This window comes from Notolepis coatsorum (assembly GCF_963971535.1).
Source record: "Notolepis coatsorum genome assembly, chromosome: 15".
Classification (NCBI taxonomy): domain Eukaryota; kingdom Metazoa; phylum Chordata; class Actinopteri; order Aulopiformes; family Paralepididae; genus Notolepis; species Notolepis coatsorum.
In genome coordinates, this window is record NC_140179.1 from 45426986 (window position 1) to 45454825 (window position 27840).

A 27840-nucleotide genomic window follows, 5' to 3' on the forward strand; every position below is an offset into this window, starting at 1 on the left:
CCAGGGCTTCCTTCCATATATCATCATACTGTGAGAAAGAAAAATTGTCATCCACACTTAGTTTTTGAAACGGGGTGGGGGGTAAAGGTGTTTTCTAAGTTTGTTATTAAGGGTTCCAGGTCGATGTACGAGACGTCTCGGGAGTAGATTGCTGATTGTTCTCGTGGAAGGTGATTATTCTGGAAGGTTTATAGCGTGTGACATACAGTGAGCATTACAATGGGGGGACCATGGGGGAACGTTCGTATGGGTTTTATAGGCACCAGATATATTGGTGGACAGCAGGACATTGTGGATAGAATAATTGCATGTAAGTATGTGAGAGAGACTGATGAGGTGAGATATGGATTGATTTTATTAAACACAATAACTTTTTATATATATATGTGAGGTATAGTTTACTTTGAAATATAGCCTCTTAAACATCTCACAACTGCATAAAACCCACTCTGCTGATTGATGTTATTACTGTTTAAAAGCCAGGGGGAAAAACCCTTGTTATAATTCATGTCATAATTCATGTCCCTACCCATACAATCACAACACATTAGCACGCACGCACACACACACACACACACACACACACACACACACACACATGCACACAAGCATACACGCATACACACATCTTCTATGGATCTCAATGGTGCAATTGTCTCAGATGTTTTCTGTTGTGTCTGTGAGTGTGGTGTAGTTCCCTGCTTTGGCCTCTGGGCTGTATACCACAGGAGGAAGATCTACCTTCGTCCTCAACTGGCAGAGCATGGCCACACACAGCCCTGCGGACAGCATCTAGAGAGAGAGAGAGACTTTAACTTGATGGGCAGACGGACAGACAGACAGACAGACAGACAGACAGACAGACAGACAGACAGACAGACAGACAGACAGACAGACAGATAGACAGATAGATAGATAGATAGATAGATAGATAGATAGACAGACAGACAGACAGACAGACAGACAGACAGACAGACAGACAGACAGACAGACAGACAGACAGACACAGACAGACAGACAGACAGACAGACAGACAGACAGACAGACAGACAGACAGACAGATAGATAGATAGATAGATAGATAGATAGATAGATAGATAGATAGATAGATAGATAGATAGATAGATAGATAGATAGATAGATAGATAGATAGATAGATAGATAGATAGATAGATAGATGACATACCCAGATTAGCGTGAGTCCCACTAGCATGGCTAATATGACATTAATGGCCATATACACATGGGAGATCAGTATTGGAAGGCAGGGCTGGAAAAGGAAGATTAACACATTCAGTCAATCAATGCATAATGTGTATATACTGTATAATGTATACATATATATTCTATATATTTCAGAGTATAACATGTCTCTAAATTGACTGGTATTTTTTCTCAAGATAGATAGATCAAATCAAGTTTAACATCGAAAACTTCAGGCAGATCAGGCCATGCCTGCCAGTTCTATGTCGTTATGGCTTGCTCAGCACCTGTCTGCACTGTACTTCACTTCGTGCATGAGCACTGAATAAAAAATTCCACCATGTACCTTTACATCCCAACATCCGTCTGACCACACCCCCTTCCGCTTACCTTCATAAGCAGGTGTGTGGTCACCTACTCGCCTCCTTCTTTACTTTCACCACAAGGAAGTGCCTTCGGTAGATCCCCACTTGACGAGGTTGTTAGCTGAAGAAAGTTGAGACGTGTTTACATTGTGCTTATTTTTTTCTTCTCTCATAAATATTCGATAGAAAAATCTAAGTCATAATGTCTACTTCGGAGAGTCGCAGAGCCACTCTCCACCAGCGGTTCTCCATTTCCGCCTCCGTCGTGCGTTCTGGTGCAGGGCTGTTGCCTCTCTCGTGGTTGACAGCCACGCCCGGTAGGCGTCCGATGGGTAGTTTGCCTCTCCAAGGAGCTGGTGCACCGATGGCCTGGTCCTGGCTCTGGTTCCTCTGCTTCCGGGGAATCGTCCGCTGTTGAGCGGCCGGTTCCTTTGGTTCCAGAGGATTTGAGATGCAAACTTTTTGCGTCTGCTCGCTCCCGTCGCAAGATGGTGGCTTGCAGACGCGAACGGCCTGGGTTTGGTGAGTTGCTGGAGCCCAGTGAGGATGCGTCGGTCTCTACCTGCCCGATGGAAACAGAGGATTACATGGTAGAGGCGGACGGGTTCTTATTTGAAGGCCCGGTGGAGACATGTATCCTGCCCGTCCAGGTAACACTGGAGGGGGGTGAAATGTCTCCTTGGGGAGCCTTGTTTGAAGATGTTGGGGAAGACCCTCTGACTCGTCGGCAGGAGGCCCTACTATCAGCCACATCGGAGTGTGGCTCCTTGACCAGTCGAAGCCTGCTGTATGTGAGGGATGCGGGCTCGGTGGAGGAAAGTCTGCAGGGGGAACTGCGGGCTTTGTTTCCCGAGCTTATGGCGGTGGCGGCCGTTGCAAACGGCGTGCCGCTGCCGCAGCCACTGCCTGTTCCTGTCCCTGATGATCTAATAGGTCATCTCTGGCAGCGTCGCCCGGTGAGAGGGGTGGATGTTGTCTACCCATTTTTCCCCTCAATGGGGGCCTATGTTCGTCGGGGCCAGGTGGTGTCCCACATCATTGGCCTCACCCCCGCCTACGTACAAGTTACGCGGGTGGCGGGTTTGGTCGAAGGTATGAGAGAGGGCGTGCCACGGCTTGATAGGCCGATGGCCGCGCTCCTCTGTCCGGAGGTGGTGTGGGAGCCGTTACGCAAGCCGGTTCCTCAAGGGAAATCGGCGAGGCGGTTGGCTTACTGGAGCGACCAGTCATTTATCTCCGGAACACAATCTCTGGCTGCCGCGTCTAACATCGCGCAGCTGGCAAGATTCATGTCCGGGATATTGACGGGCGGCATGGAGCTGAGTGATGTACAACATGACCAGCTCACCCAGTCGGCAGGAGCTATCCTGCATCTGACGCAGCCGCAGGCCATAGCCGCTGGGAAAGTGCGAGCCCTGGCAACTCTAACCCAGCGCCACATTTGGCTGGAGCAGGCCCGCGTACCGGAGAAGAAGAGGATTCCTCTTCTGACGGCACTCCTCTCCGATGCTGGACTGTTCGGGAAGGCCCTGCAGTTGATGACCTCGACGTGCAGAGAAATGCAAGAGGAGCGCTCCGTGCTCCAACCTCATTTTCCCCCTCCCGACATCGCCGGTGGAGTCAGACGGTCGTCGAGCTTCCTCCGCCGTGGCTGCTGCTGCTACCACCGCCACTGCTGGCCCTTCGAAGAAGGCCAGGAGGAGAGAGGGTGCCGCCGCTGCAGCCGGCCCATCTGCGCCTGGAGGAGACGGTAGGGATCGCCGTGACCAGCCGCCGATTGTCTACCGTCCCTCCGGGGCTTCCCGGGGTGGCAAATCCCGAGCGGCTCGAGGCGGCAGGCGCCGCTAGGCCCAGTGACTTTTTTCCCCTGTGGTCCCCTCTGTTTACCCCCCCCTGGCCCTCTCATATAATTTTGTTCGAAAATAAAAAGTCCCCTCTAAAGGGGGACTGTATTTTTTGTTAACAAACTGTGTGTTTCTTCACCAAAACATATGATGAGGTTGCAAAGTGTGAATCTTCACTTGTATGCATTGATAGGAGGGTTACGTTCGCGTTATGAGCTTAAGCAAGGTCTGCAGCCTACACTCGGTTATAGAAAGGTTTTCTACCTCGGCCTGAGACTCCACATGCAGGTAGAGGCTAGTTGTATGGTCTGTTGCTTACACAAGTAATGTTGAGCTACAACACTGTTAGTTGCAGTAATGCTCGTATGAACACGTACCACGGCCCAGCCGTTTCGCTCTCTCTATCAGTGTTTTTCTATGTACAACATAGGATGCGGGTGTAGGATTCACACACACACGCGACTTGGTTTTGTTGTAAACCCTGTTCACAGTTATCTGTGGGTAGCGTGCATTGTATTAGCTTGCGCTATTTCATTAGCATTCTACCAAAGGTATCATATGCTAAAGTTGTTATTGTGTGCAGGGGGAAGGGCTTGTGAGGGGGTACCGAATAAACCCCTCCTTCCCTCTTCTGATTGGTCAGGGGGGTTTACTCATCTCCTGTTAGGCCAGTCGGGGCCAAGCCGTTAGGCGACTTGGCAGGGAGGGGGGGGGGGGGGGTTGCCCTGACTCTGCTCCTATTAACAGGCATTGAGTGTTGGGTTTCCCCCCATCATAGCATACGTCACTACGCACGTTGCTATTGACGATGGCTTCCGTGAGTTAGATCTGTACGTACGATCTGTTGTTGTCAAAGTGTCGGGATAGAGCGTAGGACTTACAGGTTCACTACGCTCGATTTTATGTGTAACGTGAGTCGGTTGGTCACATGACTCGAAGTTACCATGGCTTTTTCATTCTACGACTCACGTGGGAAGGCTCTCTGGGGAATTTTCAGTCTAAAATCCTCTGTGATAGGGGTGACTGGATGTAAAAATGTAGACAGTTTTTACCCTCAGCTGTGTCAAATGGGATTCATGTCTGTTGGTGCTTCCTTCTTTTTAAATAAAAGAGTGTGGAGTATAGGAAGCACCACACCCTTCTTGTCGTTTCCCCCAGGCGCCTTGGGGATTCAATGAAAGGTCTAAATAGCCTATTCGTTGATGTGGTTGTGTCCCGACGCATGCATAGTGCTAGCTCGGGTGTTCTGTTAAGAATCATGCTGGTAGCTAGTACGCCTTGGTTGCTTGTGGTTAAAATGGCGTTTTTATAAAGCAACTGGGATGGAGGTTTTGTCCTCTTCCGAGAACCTGTTACTAGTTCTCGACGGATTCTCGTTCATATCTGGGGGATGATAACGGAATGGATCTGAACATAGGTAGAGGGGTCTCACGCCCTTGGGGTGGGCCACCGAGCGCGGTTCACACCGGCCCGTCTAGGTGGCGCCCTCTTTTCATGTTTTAGATCAACACACATATCTGCCCCTTCTCCTGGAGTAGGCATGCCGGCGTGGTTAGGGCACGGGACTGGTTCTGGTCACGCTGGTCCAGGTCAGTTAACCCGTTTGTCCGCCGGGGATGCAGATCTGCTGTTCTGGTACCCTGAGGGACTTGGGCTTTTTCCAGGGGGAAAAAGGCCGGGTCGGCCCGGGGCGTCACAATGTTAGGCATTATAGAGACCCTTGTTGGGTACTTTTTTGTACCTGGCACTATCATAAGGGGCTGGTTCTCTTCTCCGCACCTCTCTCACGCATGGCGGAGAGGGGGCTGTTGGGGTGGTCTTCTGGACCTCCTCTGGTAACCCTGTGTGCTTCCCGAGCCGCCGGGCCCGGTCCGAAGTAAAGTTTCGTTGATACCGTAGACCTGGGATAACCCCTTTTTTCTTGAGGGGTTATAGGAACAACCACCGCATATGGTAACGACAGGGTGGTTGATTCCCTGGTGTGTTGGAGCAGTGTCAACTCCTGGGTTGTCCGGTTGAGTGTGCCCCTGCACGTTCATGACGTCTGCCAATCATGTCAGCCTTCTCTGCCTTGACCCCTCTGGGTGGGTTTTTTTTGATGGAGGCTTCGTCATGGTGATCAATAATGCCAGCATCCGCCCCTTCCGCCGGGAGGGCTATTTCAGCTGACTCCTTTGGCGCCTGTCTCGTCCGCAGTGCTCCAGGCTCAGGTTACAGCCTGTTGCCTGGTTTCCCCGGTACGCTGCCTGCTTCCGTTGGTTAACCTTTTGAGTGTTTACGGCCATGCTGACTGCCTGTGTTGCAGGGTCAGTATGCCAGGCGGTGTGCTATTGGGGTGAAAGGGCCTGCTCTTGGAGGGGCCTTATCCGAATACGCTGGCGATGTGGGGGGCGGTGTCACTAGGTGACCACCTGGTGGGGTCTTGATGCCTGGCATCATTGACCTCTCCGGGCCCCCTTTTCCAGGGGATCCAGTCCCTTCAGTGGGTCTGGGTCTTCCTTCGCGCTCCGCTGCTACGGCCTTGCCACGGGGTTGGGTTTGCTCTTGACCCACGTGATTTTGGGGGCAGTAACGAGGTTGTTTCTTCGTTCGTTCCCGGGTGGCATGCGGGTTGTGCGTGTGTGTAGTCGTGGGGTCAAGCCACGGTCTGCTCACCCTGTGCGTTGGGTTGCTTGAGTGCCTCTTCGCACGGTCGGATCCGTCACCCTCCAGTGAACCTCCAATAGGGGGGGTATCATCCATTAGGGAGGGTCGGGGGGGCTCGGTCCTCCCCGGTCTGATGGTTGTGGGGGGCCTCAGTGGGGTACATTTGTCGGGCTATGGCTCCCGCTCAGCCCGTTGCAGACAGGTGCTGAGCAAGCCATAACGACATAGAACGGAGGGTTATGTATATAACCCAGTTCTATGAGTTATGGTGCGCTCAGCACCTGGACGCCGCTGCGGCCCTTGATCTCGCCTTGTGGTGAAAGTTTGGGAAGGAGGCGAGTAGGTGACCACACACCTGCTTATGAAGGTAAGCGGAAGGGGGTGTGGTCAGACGGATGTTGGGATGTAAAGGTACATGGTGGACATTTTTATTCAGTGCTCGTGCACGAAGTGAAGTACAGTGCAGACAGGTGCTGAGCGCACCATAACTCATAGAACTGGGTTATATACATAACCCTCCGTTAATACTGCAAGGATGTTTCTGCATTCAATGATTCTATCACACATTGAGTACTGTTTTATCAACTGGTCTCTTTCATATGTCACTACTCTTACACCAATAGAATTACTATACAAAAAAGCCATAAAAGTATTTGATAGGAAACCAAATTCATTTCATCACTGTAATATTTTAGAAAAACATAACATGCTAAGTTTTGAGAATTTCCAAGTTTTCAAATATACTTGCTTCATGTACAAGGTTCTGCATGGACTTGCCCCTCCCCCATTGAATGAGTTCATCCAACAAAAAGGAGACACTGAGGTGCCTTTTCGGTATACTACCTTTGCAAAAACTGTGGTCTCTGTTAAAGGTGGTAACTACTGGAATAGCCTACCAGTTGCGATTAGAGAGTGCCCCACATACTCCATGTTCAAGACCCATCTTAAACTGCATCTCAAGGCAAACCAGAACTGTGATAATTTTTTATCTGATTTAGTTTATGTAACTTGTTTCTTGTTTTTATTGTTGTTTTTATCATTGATTGTCACAATGCTTTTACCTTAACACTTTCAGTGCCGTTCACGTAGATCTACGGTTCTGTCATCCGATCATTGTCATCCGATAATTCAGCGGGGCACCTTGTGCATACTGTTCTGAGTGTGTCTAAGCTGGCAGACGGTATTATACCGCCCTCTAACGCCTTCGGCCAGTAATGCACCCGGTTAGAAATGGGTTCGTTTATTTTCTATACCGAGCTGCGGCGTGGGGGAGGGTCCTAAACACTCCGGCAAAACACACGCTTATAGGGATGGCTTGGACAACTGACCCCGCCCGCCCGTTGAAGAGCAATGTCCAACAACGTCGGAGGGACGATCGCTGTCGATAACTGGAATGGCGATGAGATTATTGGATTCTTTTTTTTTCATTGCTTCAGAGACCAGGTAAGGACACTATATATGAAAGCTTGCGTTGATCTGATATTTATTTCTACTGCGATTTAAGCTATATGTGTTTATGTGTCTGGCTGTTCTGCCGTTGGGATGCAGGAGGGGGGGGGGGGGGGCACGCCGGTCTAAACCACATTGCATGCGTGCACCACAAAGGATAATAGTGATGATCTAGCGTTGATTTCAGGAAGATCCGATAATCAGGCGAAAAATGACAATGTGTTTATTGAATTACACAGAAACGCTGTTTTCGTGTCTTTTCCCTGGAATTGCTCAGGAGCGGCCGGACTATGTTCATATTCAAAACGGTATCAAAACAGAAATGTACGGATGAAAAAAGAATCTGTTTCTTGCACGTTGACCAGAAGTAGCTCAATGAGACTCGAGGGCGTTATTAGACCCATAGCGATACTATAAAATATAGGTTTAGTTCTACAAACTACAACTACGTTTACATGGGGTTAATGGGCGGCACGGAAGTGGTCACTTCCCGGAAGGGGCGTGGCACTCAATGTATTAACTCTTTCAGTGCCACTCACGAGATTTCTCGTGTTTTTTTATAGGTGGTTGCTAGCCACTCACGAGATTTCTCGGATTTTTTTTTTTTTTTGCGATCTGAAAAATTATTGCATCACCCGAGCCTACCCGAGTATAGCCGAGGGGCGCCGACGATCACTGTGTAAAAAAGCGCCCCCTGTCGTCTCCCAGATGACATAAGTGATTTTGGAATGGACTCAATGAAAATGAATGGGGAAAAAAATCCGGTACTCCACATTTTCCAGTTCACTGATCCAGCCGGGGTTACCACAGTTCATTCTGGAGCCTCAGATCCCCGCGGATCATAGAGATCTACTGTGTCGCGTTGGATCCATACACTTATCGATTTTTTCTAATGGTGATCAGGAATTGGAATATACCAGTTGGATACCATCTGATGTCAGGTAAGGACTCTGTGTTATCAGTGGTAGGATAATCGGAGTAAGTTTGATGAAGTTATAAGCTGTTTTGTGAAATGTCTTCTTTCGGTTTCACTGTAAAAGTCCGAGAGGAAATCAACGGGGCGATTATCAGTGCGCGGCCGTAATGTGCGTGCGTGCACGTATAATATTGATCATCTAGCGTTTATTTGAAAACGATTCATAAAAAGGCCGACGAATATCAACGTTGTGGAATATTCCACTAAAAGACGATTTTCATAGAATGCTCCAGAATGAGCTGTTTTTTATATCAAAACGGGGGCTTTTCTAACTGCTCTGAAATGGAAACGACGCGATAAAAAAACAATCTGTCTTCACAGCACTGACTGGAAAATAGTCTTTGATAATGCGATGGGCAGATTAGACACATAGCCATAATTTAAAACATAGATTAGGCGATATTAACGTTAACATTGGCGCCGATGGTGGCATTCAAGCGGTAAAACGGAAAACCAGGCGTGGCACTGAAAGAGTTAAGCAGGCTATTTATTTATTGAAAGAGTTTTTGCTGTCTCCTGTTTAGGGACTACGGGTGTAAATTAGCTCTTGCTACAACCCTGCATGTTTACATTTTGTATTTTGTACTTGATGTTCATTGACATGTGTTGTCCCTATCAAATAAACTATCAAATCAGATATAGGGACTATATATAAGGGACTATGTGCAGATAAGTACAGACAGGATAGATATATATGCAGTGAGAATAAATATATATATGGTATAAACAGCATTATAGTAGTTAAACCAGCCCAGGCTAGTGTGACTTAAAGTAGCTGGCTTGACTTAAACCAGCCCAGGCTAGTTTGACTTAAAGGTCCCATGCATTATAAATAGCCTTTTCCAGTGTTTAGCATTGTTTCCTAGCAATAGGGGATTATATCAATGTGGTCTGTGTCGTTAATTATCATATTGACTCATCAGTCTAGTCTCGAGTTCACAAGATCTTCCCTCACTCAACTAAGCTGTTCTGATTTGACGGTATTGCTGACATGAATAAGGTACTGATCTGCAGTAACGCCCCCTCTATGGTTGTAGCGCAAAGTGTAACCCGACACTTCCTCAAACGGGTTTTGACAGAGAGGCAGAGAACGAGCGAGCAAGAGAGAGGGAGAGAGAGAGATAGAGAGGGAGAGAGAGAGAGATAGAGAGGGAGAGAGAGAGAGATAGAGAGGGAGAGAGAGATAGAGAAGAGAGAGAGAGGGACCGGTGGGACCGTGTGCAGGAGTGTGTGTAAAAGTGTGTGTGTGCCGTCTCTCTCCCTCGTCGGAGCATTTACACACAAACTTGACTGTGTGTGTGTCGGGGACGCATCTCTCCTCTCTCTCTCTCCCTCGTTGGAGCATTTACACACAAACTTGACTGCGTGTGTGTCAGGGACGCATCTCTCCTCTCTCTCTCTCTTGCTCTCTCGTATGTATCACGCTGTGTGGGTGACTGTCACTCAAAGCGTTTATGGGTGGAGCCCAGGCTAGTTTAACTTAAAGTTGCTGGCTTGAATTAAACCAGCCCAGGCTAGTGTGACTTAAAGTTGCTGCGGTGCCTGACAATTTCAATAGTCATAGTTTTTTCAAACCCTACAAAGGGTGCATGTATCAGAACACACTGTATAAACATTGATTTATGAACTATTTTAACACTGTGAAATGTGTCTCAAACAAACCAGTTCTACAATCAGTAGTGTGTGTATTGTATGTATGGGTGAGTGACACTGGGTTCACCAAACAAAAGACATATTCTGCAAACAACTCATTGAATCATGTGTTTTTTTACCTCTTTATATATCATAATGGGTTCAGCATGAACGCCCTCTGCCAGACTGCTGTTCTGGGGGGCTTCCTCCTGCAAACAAACGTGTCAAAACCAAGAGATTTAGCTATTGTTCACTTTTGCGGTGGCTAATTAAAAGACAGGGCATAGATATGACATTTATCAATTGTTTTACAATCACTACAACTGAAATGAAGAAATGATTCTCATAATTTGGCGATTGTACAAAGATAATTACAATTAGGGCTTTCCCCGACTAAGGATTTGGATGGTCGACCATGATTGGCCAAAATTTGCCGTTAGTCGACTATTGGTCGACAAAAAGAAAATATATATATAATATTACATTTTTTTTTTTTTATTATTTAAAAAAATAAATTGTATCCTTCCATTTGGGCTGTGGGGGGTGCTTAATGTCTGAAGGAGTCGACTGAAGGCTTCTTGTCCTCTGCAAAAGCATGCAATTGGTCCACTGATCTTGATATTTGTCTAGTCTAGTGTGTTCATTAGATGGGTGAAATCCTCTTTCTGTGCCTGTTTTCGTAGGCAGTTAGCCTCTGGTATGTGTGCCATTAGCGTTAGCCACGCTTCTAGGCCTCTTTTCTTTTGGAAAGAATGATAAAAAAATAAAATAAAATAAAATATATATATATTTTTTTAACTATTCCACTAAGAGGTTGGTTAGTCGACTACGGCTCCTTTCGACCGATTAGTCGACTAATCGACTGATAGGGGTCAGCCCTAATTACAATACGAACTTGTTGGCATCGACCACATGACCGTATTAAGGATTCTGTGGGGGTGGGCTCATGTCCCTAGATGCATTATTTATTCAGTTTGGGAGGATCCACACTAGCATCTTTATCATTTCAGTTCAGCTACAGGAAACACAAAGACTTCTACTCATGTACAATAGAGAGCATCCTGACCGGCAACATCACCTCCTGGTTTGGGAATAGCACTGCACAAGACCGTAGCAGACTACAAAGAGTGACACGTTCAGCCGAACGCACAATTGAAGGGGGGCTTCCCACCCTCCAGAACATTTACAACAAGCGGTGCAAGGGGAAGGCTAAGAGAATTATTAAAGACTCGAGCCACCCGAACAACTGCCTCTTTGAACTGCTGCCGTCAGGCAAGCGATACCGGAGTCTTAAGGCGAGCACAGAAAGACTCAGAAGGAGCTTCTATCCCCAGGCCATCAGGCTGCTAAACGAACAATAATCGCTAAACGAAAATAATCACTATGCAACAACCATCAAATGCACACAGCACACACACCCACACGCACACACTCACTCAAACAAACAACACACTGCAGCACCCACTCTCCACACTTTAGATCACACAAACACACTTACACTTTATATTTATTGATAAAGGATTTGCACTACAACTCGTACACCTACTGTGAATTGTACCTAAACTGCACCTCGTCCATTTATGCCTTGCACTATATAGTATTGTATATTAGTACACTGCACAGTATTGTATATTGTATGGTAACTACGTCTACGAACATTGTACATATGTCTAAACTGAACACTGTGACCTCTTTTTTACTATTTTTTACTTCTAATTTTTACTATGTTTTTATTTCATACTTATCTTGTCATGCACAGTCTCTGGAGCGCAACAGTAAGAAGCATTTTGTACAAAAGTATTCTGTACTTCTGTATGACAACTATTAAAGAAACTTGAAACTTGAAAACTTGAAACTTGACTAAGGCTGTGCGATATATGATGATGATATATATCATGGGACGATAGAAACATTTTCTTTTCCTCTATCGTTTCTATTGCCATTGTCAGAAAAAAGCTGCATAATTGCTTTACAGCAGCATTTTATGTAATTCAGACCATGCTTTACAGCAGCATTTTACATAATTCAGACCCTGCTTTACAGCAGCATTTTACGTCATTTTACAGCAGTATTTTATTTATTTATTTTTTAGATTCGCTTTTTTTGTTGTTGCATTTTTACAGCTTTTATCGTAGATAGGACAGGCAGAGAGGAAAGTTGGGAGAAGATGGGGAGGACATGCAGCATAGGCCCCCGGGCCGGATTCGAACCCCGGACGCAGCAATTACACTGCGAGCGCAGCTACGTGGTGCCACCGTGGCGCCCATTACAGCAGTATCTTTATTTTTTTTAAGATTTGTTTTTTAGCATTTTTACAGCTTTTATCGTTAAATTGGAATATGGGGCCCTTGCGGGCACAAACTCAGTTGAAAGGGGGAGGGGAGCCCGTATAGAGTGTCCTCGCCCCACAGTCCCCCAGGGGTTAATCTGTCTGTTTACCTAGAAACATCTTTGTGACATCATAGGGCCTCTAGCAGTGTCGATACTTTACTTACACATGGGTTGATGGGGTCCACTGGACAGAGGCAGGACGCGGGGATGTCATAACCCCAGTCCTCGTGGCCGAGTTCAAGTCCACAACACTCTAACTGAAGACACACACAGAGAGCACAGGACCACAGTAATTACATGATGAACGCCCACTTCTGAAGAGATAATGGGTTGAATCCCGTCAGAACCTTCTCTCCTGTGTCTCCTCTACTCTGTCTCCCTCTCAGCATTCCTACTGTCTCTATAAATAACATTATCTCTTGTGTCTCCCTCTCAGCCTTCTCACTGTCTCAATGAAGAACCTTCTCTCTTGTGTCTCTCCTACTCTCTCTCCCTCTCAGCCTTCCTACTGTCTCAATAAACAACCTTCTCTCCTGTGTCTCCTCTACTCTGTCTCCCTCTCTGCATTCCTACTGTCTCTATAAATAACCTTCTCTCCTGTATCTCCCCTACTCTGTCTCCCTCTCAGCCTTCCTACTGTCTCAATAAATAACCTTATCTCCTGTGTCTCCTCTACTCTGTCTCCCTCTCAGAATGCCTACTGTCTCTATAAATAACCTTCTCTCCTGTATCTCCCTCTCAGCCTTCTCATTATCTCAATGAAGAACCTTCTCTCTTGTGTCTCTCCTACTCTGTCTCACTCTCAGCCTTCCTACTGTCTCAATAAAGAACCTTCTCTCCTGTGTCTCCTCTACTCTGTCTCCCTCTCAGCATTCCTACGGTCTCAATAAAGAACATTCTCTCCTGTGTCTCCCTCTCAGCCTTCCTACTGTCTCAATAAAGAACCTTCTCTCCTGTGTCTCCTCTACTCTGTCTCCCTCTCAGCATTCCTACGGTCTCAATAAAGAACATTCTCTCGCTTGTGTCTCCCTCTCAGCCTTCCTACTCCATCTCCCTTTTTGGTACAGTATGGTATTAATAAAAAATGCAACCAATCATCTGCTGCTGTCATTGTCTGTTTCAGTGAAGCTAAGCCAGACTTGAGAGCATTTAGCTTTTGAAAGGATGCTGTTCTGCTTATTGTCTGGTGGGGTAGTAGGTTCCCCCCGACCACTAAATGAGCAATTGATGGTCACTAAGCATAAGGTGCAGGAGGCACTCAAATGAGTCCTGTGTCCTTGACTTTGGATGATGTGAATCCCATGCACTCCATGTGGAATCTTAACTTGCACACGATCAAAGATTATCACTGTCCGGAACCCTGTTGTTGATTTTGACGGCCGTGCCATTGAAGCCTATTTTAAATTTAATTGAAATTAATTGAATTATGAAAGCGAGACGGATGGAGAGAGATAGAGAAAGAGAGAGAAGGAGAGAGAGCGAGAGAGAGAGAGAAGGAGAGAGAAGGAGAGAGAGAGAGATAGGGGGAAAGACAGAGAGGGAGAGAAAGAGAGGGAGGGAGAGAGAGAGAGAGAGAGAAAGAGAGGGAGAGAGAAATAACTGGATTAAAGTGAGAGAGCTCGAGGAGAGAGAAAAGATAAAGCAGATAGTGAGAGGAAACCATAATAATATTTGTGTCATATTGGCCTCCAATCCAACACACACATATACACACATACACACACACACACACACACACACACACACGGGTTAACCTACATTGATTTGCATGTTGTAGAGGCCAGCCTTGTCCATGTCACTGGCTTCACTGAGCGGTAACATGGCCTGGTGTTCTCGTTTCACCTCCTCTCCTGCCTGAGAGGAAAACAATACACTTTAACCCTTTCACTACCACACTACCAAAGGGTTAACCCTTTCACTGGTTAACCGTCTGTAGTGTGATAGTGAAAGGTTAACCTTCTGTAGTGTGGTAGTGAAAGGGTTAACATCTGCAGCATTGGAGTACATGATACTTAAACATACTTATGTTCTTCCTGTACCCCAGGACAGTTCAGTCAGTATTTGTGAACACTCTCCCCTAAATCTAGAAATCATCACAGAGATTTGATTTGTGATGTCACTGGGATGTCAAATCTGGGGCTGCTCCATAGACAATGAATGGGGCTCTGACTTTATGAGGCCATAACATGTTTGTGTAGCTCTTACACCTAAATGACGTTCATGATCTAGCATCGCTAGAAGGTCTGAACCAGAATTAAAACATAAACAGTTGGGGTGAATTTGAAATATCCTTTGTTTTGGGGATATAATTACATGTTTATTCCACATAATTGTATGTGGTTGTGTATCCAAACTGGCATCATTCCAAATAATGAAAACTCTCACAGAGTGATCCTTTAAGAAGGCAGACAACAGGGTAAAACAACTTATACACACCTATATTAAAAAAAAATATATATATAATTGTGTTGTCATGCTAGCAATCATTTTAAGACTCCCTCTACATACTCTGGCTATACCTGGCCAGGGTACTCCTGGGTCCTAGTGTCCCCCAGGTTACACTATATGTTATGTGTGCATATGTATTTTATATGTTAATACAATTGCATCTATCTATAGTCCTAATTCTGTCACTGTTTGATGTCACAAAGAAGGGTGGATCTGAAAGCTGTCTACAACATTTGTAAAAGTCAACAAATAATTAACTGTATTAGACATTTGTTAATGATGAATAGTATTCCCTTTAGATTAGGGCACGCAATAGCATCTGTAAATGATTTATAGATCTTTTAAGAATGTTTTACAAATCATTTGTTGTATCATGTACAACTATGAACATATTAGAACATTTAGTAAATCTATCTACAGTTTACACCCACACTGGGATGCAAATTCATTGCACCAAAAACACAGACTGCACCTTTACGTTGCTGCAATGTCATACTGTACCTCATTCCGTGCCGGTAGGGCCTTCATAAGCTCCGCAAACATGGTTATACTGGTCAGCGCCATTCCAACTGTGAACTAAAACACACACGCACGCATGCACGCACGCACGCACACACACACACACACACACACACACACACACACACACACACACACACACACACACACACACAGACACACACACACACACAAAACAGAACAGAGCAGCAGGATCTCAATATCTGAAGAAAAACTTTCATAGTTTACAATAATGTATATTATTCCATTTATTGAGCTTATGAAACAGCTATACATACACACCAAACACACACGACGCACACACTCACTCACTCGCTCGCTCGCACGCACGCACGCACGCACGAACGCACGCACGCACACACACACACACACACACACACACACACACACACACACACACCTACACACACACACACACACACACACACACACACACACACACACACACACACACACACACACACACACACACACACACACACACACACACACACACACACACACACACACACACACACACACACACACACACACACACACACACACACACACACACACACACACACAGGGCCCACCCCTTCTAGGTCTATGCTGGTATGTGTAAGTCAACCATATGATCAGAACAAGATACAAAGCAGAAGGCAGACAAAGAGAATAAGGCAGTAAGCACTTTTTTAAGCATCATATCAACATGTTTTTATATGATATTGTGTTGGAAGTGTTGACATGATGTTAAGCTGTGTAAATTATGAATACCAGGAGCAGTTTATATGCTCTCCCTCTCTCTCTCTCTCTCTCTCTCTCTCTCTCTCTCTCTCTCTCTCTCTCTCTCTCTCTCTCTCTCTCTCTCTCTCTCGCTCTCTGTTGTAAATTCCCCATTATTTGTTATGCTATTTGTTATGCTAAGGTAATATTTCCAGTCGGGCAATTCTTTGGACAGCCCAGGGGTCCTATTACTTCCAGGCAGGCATATCTCTGGATAGCCCAGGGGTCCTAGTGTGGTTAAATGCAGGGGCCATCTTGCCGGCACATGTGTTTCCACTGCTGTCAGAGTAAGAGGGTGCCTCCAAATGTAATATCTGTGGGTTTATGATAGGTAAAGGTCATATATTATGCATTATTACATGGCGTTTTCACATTCGCCGAAATGCTTGCTTGTGATTAGTCAATAGCGCTCGTCAGAGGTCCGATATTACTCGATAACGGACCTCTGTGGAACAATAATGACCGCTGTGCGCAGCTGTTCGCAATCAAGGCCACTGACACACTGCATCAGCCAATCAGACACATCTGCTGGCTGCACTGACAGCGGAGTGGGTGTGACGATGACAGCGGAGCCAGAACAGAACTGCGTCTGCATTTGATCTCGTCTTGTCGATGTAAAATGAATTAGGTATATTGTTAGTAAGTTAGCCATGTAATAAGCGGGATAATGTATAGCTATACTCGATCATTGTCGCAAAATAATTGACCTTCACTGACGTTTAAAACACCTCGGCGCTGCGCCTCTGTATTTTAAACTCTGTGTCGGTCAATTATTTTGTGACAATGACCTCGTAGCTATACATTATCCCTTACTTATACACTGCCTGCATTAGGTTGTTAGGTGATTTATATGTATGACTACGACTATAACTACTTTGTGTTATGTTTGGTCCATGCGGCTAATTGAGCCAATGCTAATGCTAATATGCTAGATAGCATCTTTCAGTTGTGTGTGTTCATATTATGATTAGTAAGTATGTACCTCTGTTAATTATCATATGTTCTGCTTATCTGTTGCAGAATACCACTCACTCAATCACTCACTCTTGAGATACCATGCTCACTCAATCACTCACTCTTGAGATACCATGCTCACTCAATCACGCAATCCTTTTGAACAACATTAAAATACAAAGGACTGTTCTCTATCTCTGTGTCCGCTCTCTGACCGGAGTTGCCGTTCTAGATCAAGTGGCTCCAGCACAACATTACAACATTATATCTTCAATTCTCTCTCTCTCTCTCTCTCTCTCTCTCTCTCTCTCTCTCTCTCTCTCTCTCTCTCTCTCTCTCTCTCTCTCTGGGTAACTCACCACTATAAGGACCCATTTCTTCTCTGAGGAGGCTCCGTAGACGCCGATGATGGACATGAGCAGTGTGATGATGCCCAGAGCGTACAGGATGGTGATGCCAGGGAGCAGCTCATCGATCTGGACAGGAAAAAAACAAAACACCTTCAATTCAACATTGTGCAAAAGTGCCTCAGGCAACTGAGCTGTTCTTTCTACAGTAACACTTGTAATATATATGTTGTAAAATTGAAACGAGGAAGTATGAACTTCTCTCTCTCTCTCCCTCTGGCCTCTACCATAATACGGTTAGCTTATTTTCTGTTCAAATGTTTTTAGTTAACACTAATGTGTTAAACTGATTAAAAACATACATCAGAGGGAGGAAGTTATGTGTTAAACTAGGAGACCATATGTCTGAGATATATGACAACGGCTATGGGGTTGCACAAGGGAGTTGCCTAGGTCCTTTACTCTTTTCCCTTTACATGTTACCACCGGGTGATATCAGAGAACATAATGTAGGTTTCCACAGCTATGCAGATGATACACAATTGTACATATCTGCTGAACCAAATGATACAGCAGCTATTAACTCCATTACCAACTGCTTATTGGCAGTAAACAAATGGATGAGTAAAAACTAAATGAGAACAAAACTGAAATTATAATTATCGGCCCCAAAACAAAAAAACTCAAAAAGAAACGTTCATTAAGAACCTGGGAGGATTAACCCCTTGGATCAAATCTGACATCACAAGTCTTGGGGTTATCATAGATTCAGAACTGAACTTCAATTCCCATATTAACAAAGTGACCAAAACATTGTTCTTTTATCTCAGAAACATAGCAAATGTACGACCATTTATAAATCAAAACAATGCTGAGAAGCGAATTCATGCATTCATATCTAGCCGGTTAGACTACTGTAATGCACTTTTCACAGGTCTCCCTTAGAAAACCACAGAGAGGCTTCAGCTCATCTCAGCTACTTTACACTGGCTTCCTGTAACGTTTCGGCTGGGTGGCGCAGCGGACTAAGCGATTGTCACCAACGCGAGAGACACTGGTATCGAATCCGGCTGTCAGCGTTGCCTCCGGCTTGGCCGGCCGTCATACTTGCTCAATCGGCAGAGTCAGCGGGAGGGAAGCCGGTGGGTGGTAATCTGGTCGTTGTAAACAGCGACTCCTACAAGTCGGTCAGGGCGCCTGCACAGCGAGGGAGGGAGATGGTGAGGGTAGTGTGACCTCCCACACGTTACACCTCACCAATGAGAGTCCGCGCTGGCAGGTGAAAAGATGCTTCTGGGCTGGCTGTCTCCTATGTCTCGGAGGAAGCATCTGATAGACTTCAGGGCTCCCTAGACCGACCAGTGGGGGGCACATGCGAGCAACAACCAGGAAGGGGAGGGGGGAATTGGCATAACGACTAAATTGGGATGGGAGAAAAACACAGAAAAACAGGAGGAGAAAAAGTGTATCAAAAAAGATTTGACTTCAAGGTCCTTCTCCTTACATACAAAGCCCTAAAAGGACAGGGACCTAGCTACATTGCCAACACTCTAATAAATGATATGCCAGCAGGAACGCTGCGACCATCAGCTGCTGGGCCATTAGAGGCTCCCAGAAACAGTCAAAAGAAGATCGGTGATGCAGCCTTTATCAACTACGCTCCAAAACTATGGAACAAACTGCCCAAAAACATCAGGGAAGCCAACTCGCTAAATATCTCTTTGCTCAGGAAATTAAATGAGATATCAGGGAGGTTTGATATCTTGACACAAATTGTCAGTATTTTGGCTGCACTATTTTTATGCACTTCCTGTCAAATTCATGTGTTAGTTCTATGCTAATTGTATCTTACTACCTCTTATGCACTGTCATTTAGAACTGAACACCATTTCCACTGCAAACTGAACTGTAAAGAAACTCAAAGTGTTAAGTTAAGAGCGATGCACTGCTCTGTTCTATAAAGTAATTTAGAACTGAATTGTGTAAAGAACGATAGAACGATAGATAGATAGATAGATAGATAGATAGATAGATAGATGGATGGATGGATGGATGGATGGGTGGGTGGGTGGGTGGGTGGGTGGGTGGGTGGGTGGGTGGGTGGGTGGGTGGATGGATGGATGGATGGATGGATGGATGGATGGATGGATGGATGGATGGATGGATGGATGGATGGATGGATGGATGGATGGATGGATGGATGGATGGATGGATGGATAGATAGATAGATAGATAGATAGATAGATAGATATAGATAGATAGATAGATAGATAGATAGATAGATAGATAGATAGATAGATAGATAGATAGATAGATAGATAGATAGATAGATAGATAGATAGATAGATAGATAGATAGATAGATAGATAGATAGATAGGTGGATTGGTTGGTTGGTTGATTGGTTGATTGATTGACCATGTGTGTGTGGGGTGGCTAGGTGGTGTAGTGGGCAAGGCGCTCGCCATCAACGCTGGAGACGCTGGGTTCGAATCCAGCTCTCGGCGTTGCTATCAGCTTGGCTGGTCGTTCATACTAACACAATTGGCAGTGTTAGGGGTGGGAAAGCTGATGGGTGGGTCCTGGGCGTTGTGGACAGTTCGGTCGGGGCGCCTGTACAGCGAGGGTAGGATCTGGAGGGAGGTAGTGTGACCTTCCACACGTTACACTCTCCCGGTGAGAATCTGCGCTGCCAGGCTGGCTGCCGGCTGCACATGCGTCGGAGGAAAGCATGTGACAGTCTCCGGCCTCCCGGACCAACAGTAGGGGGGAGTGCGCAACAGCCAGGAAGGGGGTTGGGAATTGGCATAACGACTAACAGTGGGATGGGAGAAAAATCGGAAAAAGGAGGGGGGGAAAAGACTGTGTGTGTGTGTGTGTGTGTGTGTGTGTGTGTGTGTGTGTGTGTGTGTGTGTGTGTGTGTGTGTGTGTGTGTGTGTGTGTGTGTGTGTGTGTGTGTGTGTGTGTGTGTGTGTGTGTGTGTGTGTGTGTTACCTCCTCTGCCTCGTAGAAGTAACCATGACCGAACAGAGTGACAGCCAGCAGCAAGGCACTGATGGTCTATAAAAACAACAACAACAACACATTGCATCACACGCACGGCACCAGTGTACTAACATGGGGCAGTGAAGATATTATGCTGGCCCCATATCCTACTCTTATTTCCCCAGTCACCTTTTCAAATTGAAAAACTTAAATAAAATGTCAGTGGGTGACCTAAACAGACCCTCTCAGCCAGGCTCGGGAGTTATAGATGTCCGCTACAGATGCCGGTTGCTGTCTTTGGAGGATAATTTACATATAGAGAACTCGCAAAAACTGATTTCAGAAGCGATAAGGGATTATTTGTAAATAGGATCAAAATCAATCACGGTCATTTCATTAACACTATGATCGCCGTGGACGAGTTAAGACGTCATTCCTAGCCATGCTCATTCTGCCGAAGACGCCGTAACTCGTCTTTGATGTCAATATTTCAAAAATCTGTGACCGAAATCATATTTCCCCTCCCGAGCCCTGAGACACACTGCAAAGCTCCACTCAACTCTCTAGCGGTTCAAGAGCGCCATCTGGTGGCTGATCGGCAGATCGCCAACCGGAAATGACCCTTTGAACCGGTAGTGCTCATCCATATGTGGTCCGGGCACTCGCTATCGTTAGATAGACTCCGTCTTGACACAGTGAACATCGATCGGTGCAAATAACTCGAAAAAACAACATGATTTGGACGTATATACTATTATACAACCTGGAAATGGATCGGGCATTTCTCCATCCCATAATAGAAAAAATTCTGTTCCACGCTCATCTGCCAGCGGCGCGAGGAAGCCACGGTAAGATTCAGCGTTATATTCTAACGTGTTCCATATAAACTGCTATGATGAACATATGACCCACTCTGGATGAATCATCTAACGCTGCCCACGGAATTATAAACGATCCCCCGCCCATCCGGTCATCATCAGATGATATGTAGTAACTCCTAGAAGCACATCCAGTTGAAATTCTTTATCTCGCACAGATTCCTACCAAACTGTATTTGATCATCAATATAATGCATTTAGGGCTATAAATCACGTTCTGAAGAAAGCTGCAGAAAACGATAAAAACATACTTATACTTTAGACCATATTTTAGTATGAATATGTGAATGAAAAAGTTTAACGTTGCTACACCCTGAACAATACATATAGGACATTGAATGGGCCATAATAATGGCAATTTAGCTATAGAATTTAAAAAGTTATAGCCCTGCAAAGAAGGGGAACTTCTCCATAGACAAATAGAGATGGCGAGGGATGGTAAATTATGAATTTAACCCATGGCGATCAAAGTGTTAAGTAGAGATATAAAAGGACCAAATCTGCAATGGGAAAAAGTTTTAAAGAATAAAATAAAAAATAAATAAAAAGTTTGTTCTTTATTGCCAAATGACCTATCTTGCCTCAGACATATCACATTGTCGTTTTTTTAGACAAGCAGCCTATAGGCTACCTGCAGAATAACTGAACGGTCCATCAACTCAATTATTCAGTTATAATGAAACAACCGATTTGACACTGGAAAACCAGACGCCCACAAACAAGCCTCCCTGAGCGACTTTCCCGACCCGAGCTTGACTCTAGCTGTCTAGCAGGTGCAAAAATAATCAGACATCTTCCTGGACTAATAGTCTCTATAGATTAACGTCGTCTCGCCCCCCGTTGATTTCGTTGCACTGGATCAGTGTTGATCGACTCTCACTTCACATTTTAGATTAGACTACACCTTAAAAACCTCCGTTTTATCACCCGAGATACATTTTCACTCACCATTGTATTTTACATGGAAAAAAATAGTGATGGCCAGGCCTGTTAGATGTTGTTTGAATTAGTTTGAATTGATATACACGTGTGTTTATTAATGTTTGTCCAAAGTCTGTTTTTATATGTCTATTGTAAAACAGGTCGCGCATGAAAAATAGATCTCGGTCGCATGTGTTTTACCTGTCAAGGACAAATAAAAACAAAGCTACAAGTGATTGCTAAATCCACGTTATAGGCTATTAATTGTTTACGGTTTTGATTGATTGATTGAAAACTTTATTAACAGATTGAAGAATGGGTACAGTACAGCTCAATACACAATTGTTTTAAGGGGATGCAGACCAGAGAAATACTTTCGTCTTGTTTACATCATCAGGGTCCCCCATTTTCAATTCATCATAACATGACACACACGACATACAGATAGACAGTAGCATACTGCTACATCTATACAATGACATACCAGATTTGCAAATATACTGTTTGTGATACATGACGCATGTTTGGTTCGTTCTTGTTATTCGTATTATATACGATGACGCGATGTTGTCATTATTATGATGACATGGTGTTTTTAGTCATAATATTTGGCAACATTGTTTTCCACCCTCCTGCATCCCTGGGGGGTCTCCTGCCACACACATAGTTCGTTTGGATGTAATATGATTCCCTGCTTCGAGAAGTTCATAAAAGCCTGCATGGCACACAGGCTATAGCTGCTAAGTTAATTTCAACATTTTCAAGTTCGTATCAACTAGATTTTTGAAGCCAAGTTTTCAAGAAGTCTCAAGAAAGACCACTTACCCCGATCAAACACGTCACGATTATGAATCCTCGTTTCAAACAGACGTTCACTTTCCCCATTGTGTTCCCTTTTTAATCCGACTACAGTATTATGCAGCTAACGACAGTCCAGTTTTCTTCCAATAGTTTATCTTTCTTCCACAAAGTTTTATATTAAGAGACCGGAGTGAATCTTATGAACGGTCTCCTGTCCCGCTTGCATTCTGTTGATATGCGAGGCTGTGGGGGAGGGACGGTGGGGGAGGGACGGGGGGGGGGGGGACCGACCCTCATGTTATGGTGCTTAGAGAGAGAGAGGGGCCCACCCTTTCTAAAGCAACGGAGTTGACGGGAAGAGAGTGATATTTGTGTGCGTGGGAGAGAGTGCGGAGAGAATCACATGCAATTCTTATAATGGGTTTGTATGTGTGTCCCTGCTGGCTGCTGCATCATGTGTGTGTGAGAGAGAGAATAATGTATACAATGCAAATGTATAACTGATGCGCGTGTTCCTGTGCGTGTACTGTTGCCCGCAGCCGGCCTTCAACTTGTGCCATCTCATGTGTGTGCGTGCGTGTGTGTGGGAGGAGAGAATCAAATTCAAATCTTATAATAGGTTTGTATGTGTGTCCCTACGTGTGAGAGAGAGAATAATGTATAAAATGCAAATCTATCAAATATATGCGTGCCTGTGTGTGTGTGGCCCTTGTACCATCTTGAACCTCAAAAGGTGTCTGAGAGTGCCCATAGAGAGAAGAAAAAAAGTAATATCGAGGCCTCGTTTTACTACATTGAGCACTCGAAATGGGTTGGATTTGAGTGGTATAGGGAAGTATTAGTGTTGCTATATACCTGGGGCTCTGGGGTGTTGTTATAATGGTACATAGACTGCCTTTATATAGTTATTTTATCCAAAGCGCTTTACAACTTCTGCCTCACATTCAGGGTTGCGTTGGTGATTTCAAAGCTGGTTGCATGGTGTTATAATGACGCCACGTGCACGCGCGCTCCCGGGCGCGCGTGCTTCTGCTCACAGAGCCGGTTGCACGCCCTACCCAAAGCTGTAAAGGAATGTGAATCACTACCCACTTTCAAAAACACTCTCAAAGAACACCTACGGGAGACTGCAATTCGAAACTGGCCCCTACAAATGTCTTAACCCAGTTGTACAGTAAATTACCAAGTATGGCTTTATCAGTATTCCAATGTACAGTGTACAGTGTCCCCAACCCCCCCCCCCCCCTCCAATGTACAGCCCCCACCCACCAACCCCACCCCACCCACCCAACCTCCTCCAATGTACAGTTTCTACGTCAAATGTATATACACTCTTTTTCTGGACACTTTTTGTATCACAAACAGTACTGTATTTGCAAATCTGATATGTCATAAATGTATAGATGTAGCAGTACTGTCTATCTGTATGTCATATATGTTATGATGAATTGAAAATGGGGGACCCTGATGTAAACAAGACGAAAGTCTTTCTCTGGTCTGCATCCCCTTAACAATTGTATGTATTGAGCTGTACTGTACTGTACCCATTCTGCAATCTGTTAATAAACTTTTCAATCAATCAATCAAAACCCTGTCCCATGAGCAACGCACCCCTGCTCACATTCACCCATTCACTCACACATTCACACATGAAGGTGGAGGAGACCATACAATGTGCTCATCGGGAGCAGTTAGGGGTTAAGTGTCTTGCTCAAGGACGCTTCAACACGCTGCCAGAAGAGGCCAGAATCGAACCCCGGAACATTCAGATTACCAGATGATCGCTGTAGCTCCTGTGTTCATATCTTGTGCAATGCATCCCCTCTCTTTCGCTCTCTTTCGCTCTCTCTCTCTCTCTCTCTCTCTCTCTCTCTCTCTCTCTCTCTCTCTCTCTCTCTCTCTCTCTCTCTCTCTCTCTCTCTCTCTCTCTCTCTCTCTCTCTCTCTCTCTCTCTCTCTCTCTCTTTGTCTCTCCTATGTCTCTCTCTCTCTTTGTCTCTCTATCTCCCTGGCTCTCTCTCCTTTCCCCAGAGTGACGATAGCGAGAAGCCGAGAACAAATAGTGCTACAATTCGTTCCCACATTTTGGTTAACTTGTGCGCAAGAGATACAGTAAGTGTCTACACAGAGAGCAGCACAACACACCAGCCTTTCTCCCCAAAATGTGACGGGTGTGCCTGCTTCAATACAAGCAAGTGGGATTATAGTCAAGTCAAGAGTTTTATTTGTCATGGCATACAAGCATTACAGCATTATGATAGAGATTGTAATGACCAGCCCAACAAAATGGACACATTTGTGATTAGAAAACCAAAAACACCAACTGAACATCAACATCAAGTTAGTTAATTGCAGATGAATTTGCACAGCTGCAAGGAGTAACACTTTCCTGTAAAAAAGTTACATCAACAAAAAAACAAATCCAACGTTTAATATTTAGTAGCTGTGTGTGGGCCTGTTGACGGTTAATTGCCTGTGGTGTTCTGCATGCACACAAACAAGTGTGTGTGTGTGTGTGTGTGTGTGTGTGTGTGTGTTGGTTGCTGATAATTAGACCTCCACTCTCTATCTATCCTATGGTGCTGAAATACATCCCAAAATAGATAGGATGAAAGGCATTGGGTCTCATTCACCAACGGACTTAAGACAAAAGTTAAGAGCAAATTTCATCGCAGCTCCACTTAAGACCTTTTCGGGCCGATTTTGGGATCGTTTTGATCCCTTCTCTGGGATCGCTCATAGCTAAGAGCAGGATTTAGGAGCGCTGAAGAGCACTCGTAAGTCGGACAGACTGGTGTGCGGCGTGTTCTTAGGGGCTTTATTTGGGAGGAATCATGGTGATTGTGTTCACGTCTATTCTACAGACATCCTTGGAATTAAAGAATCATAATAATAATAAATACGACAATATTTGTATGATAAAAAATAACGTTTTACATTTACAGTCATGCCTCAACGACGCATTGTGATGTCCGAAAATAAATAAAAGCACTACACCAACACTGCAAATGACAGTGGATAAATAAATAAAGCTAAACCCAATCGCGTGGATATAGCTATAGTGGAATAGACTGTATTAATATTCCATATTTATACCATCTTGTTGCACACTGCCTCAGCACGCACACATACGCGTACTGTATAGCCTATGTGCATAATGAACAGTACACTTATATTATTGTAATGTCTTTTTTTCCCCTCCTTCTTTTTCCGATTTTCTCCCATCCCAATGTTAGTCGTTATGCCAATTCCCAATCCCCTTCCCGGTCATTGCGCACTCTACCCCCTACCGTCGGTCCGGGAGGGCGGAGACTGCTTCCTCCGAGACATGTGTACCCAGCCCACCGCTTCTTTTCACCTGGCAGCACGGACTCTCACTGGGAGAGTGTAACGTGTGGAAGGTCACACTACATCTCCCAGATCCTTCCCTTGCTGTGCAGGCACCCCGACCGAACTGTAGGAGTCGCTGTTTACAACGACCAGGACCCAGCCTCGCCGGGTTTCCAATTCCCACCCGCTAACACTGCCAATTGTGTTAGTATGGACGGTCGGCCAACCCGGAAGCACCACAGCTGGATTCGATCCCACTGTCTCTGTGGTGGTAGACAGACGCTTAGTCCGCTGCGCTACCCGGCCGCCCCTAATGACTTGTTTTATTAGGAGATCGCAGATACTGTATGCGCTGCCCCAGTAAAGGCTTCCACAGAGGTCCACGCTAAGCTAAAATGTCCTAACGCTCCAACGTCCGCATCGTGCACCAGTGTCCCACAAAAGGCTGCTTGGTGTGTTGGTTGACATCGATGCATGGCATGATAAATGTAGGAAATTGGTACGCTTGACTATGAAACCTCAAACGACTGCGGTCATGCCGCACAGAGTCCGGTCCGCTCACAGTACAGGCGCTGATATACTCTAAAACTGACACATACTGTACGCGCACCTGGTTGCAGACACGGCTGAGCATGCAGCTCTGTGTAGAGAGAGAGGAAGAGATATATAGATATTGGATCAATATAAGACAGGAAGAGAGAGAGAGAGAGGAAGATATATATATATATATATATTAGTGCTGTCAGGCGATTAAAAAAATTAATCTAATTAATTACAGGATTTGTAATTAATTAATCTAATTAATCGCATTTTAATCGCATAAAATTGCATGTGTCCGGATGGCAGAATTCAGTACTGTATCTACAAAACCTTCTGTTTAATCATCTTCCATCTATTAATTTGCTTCGATTTTTCAGGTCTGGTCAATTTGAGCATAGTGTTATTCACAGTCAAAGATAAAAAAAATCTTTTATTGATATTCTCATTTGGTTCATTACAATTTACTCAAGCCTAGTAACAGACACAGTATTTCTGACACTGGGAATACATTCCCTGAGATCCATAGATGTCCCTAGAATCAGATACCAAGAACATGCAAATGGACCATATAAAAAAAAGTCTGTAATGTGTATTCTACGTTCTTATGGAATGAATGAGATAAAAAAAAAATGTTATTTAAAAAAAATAAACTTTTTTTTTGTAATTAATTTTGAGTTAATTTTCATAACGCGATAATTTGCTGTGTAATTAATTAATCTAATTAACGTGATAAACTGACAGCCCTAATATATATATATATATATATATATATATATATATATATATATTAAGGCTGTCAAAGTTAACGCGATATTAACGCGTTAACTCCCGATTCTATTAATGCCACTAATTTTTTTAACTCAAGATTAACTAAAAAAAAGATATATATATATATTTTTTACTAGACT

The 27840-nt window shown here is 44.7% G+C and overlaps 1 protein-coding gene across 1 annotated transcript; it reads right to left on the reverse strand.

Moving 5' to 3' along the window:
* Positions 1-219: 219 nt before the first annotated feature.
* LOC311241463 (tetraspanin-8-like) lies at positions 220-23288 on the reverse strand. The gene is made up of 9 exons (XM_084330299.1): positions 23088-23288; positions 20473-20538; positions 17492-17608; positions 15396-15470; positions 14205-14300; positions 12611-12703; positions 10256-10324; positions 1187-1270; positions 220-792 (listed from the first exon to the last, which is right to left on the reverse strand). The coding sequence occupies exons 1-9, from the start codon at positions 23145-23147 to the stop codon at positions 658-660; spliced, it is 795 nt and encodes a 264-aa protein (XP_084186425.1). The 5' UTR covers positions 23148-23288; the 3' UTR covers positions 220-657.
* Between the last annotated feature and the right edge of the window lie 4552 nt (positions 23289-27840).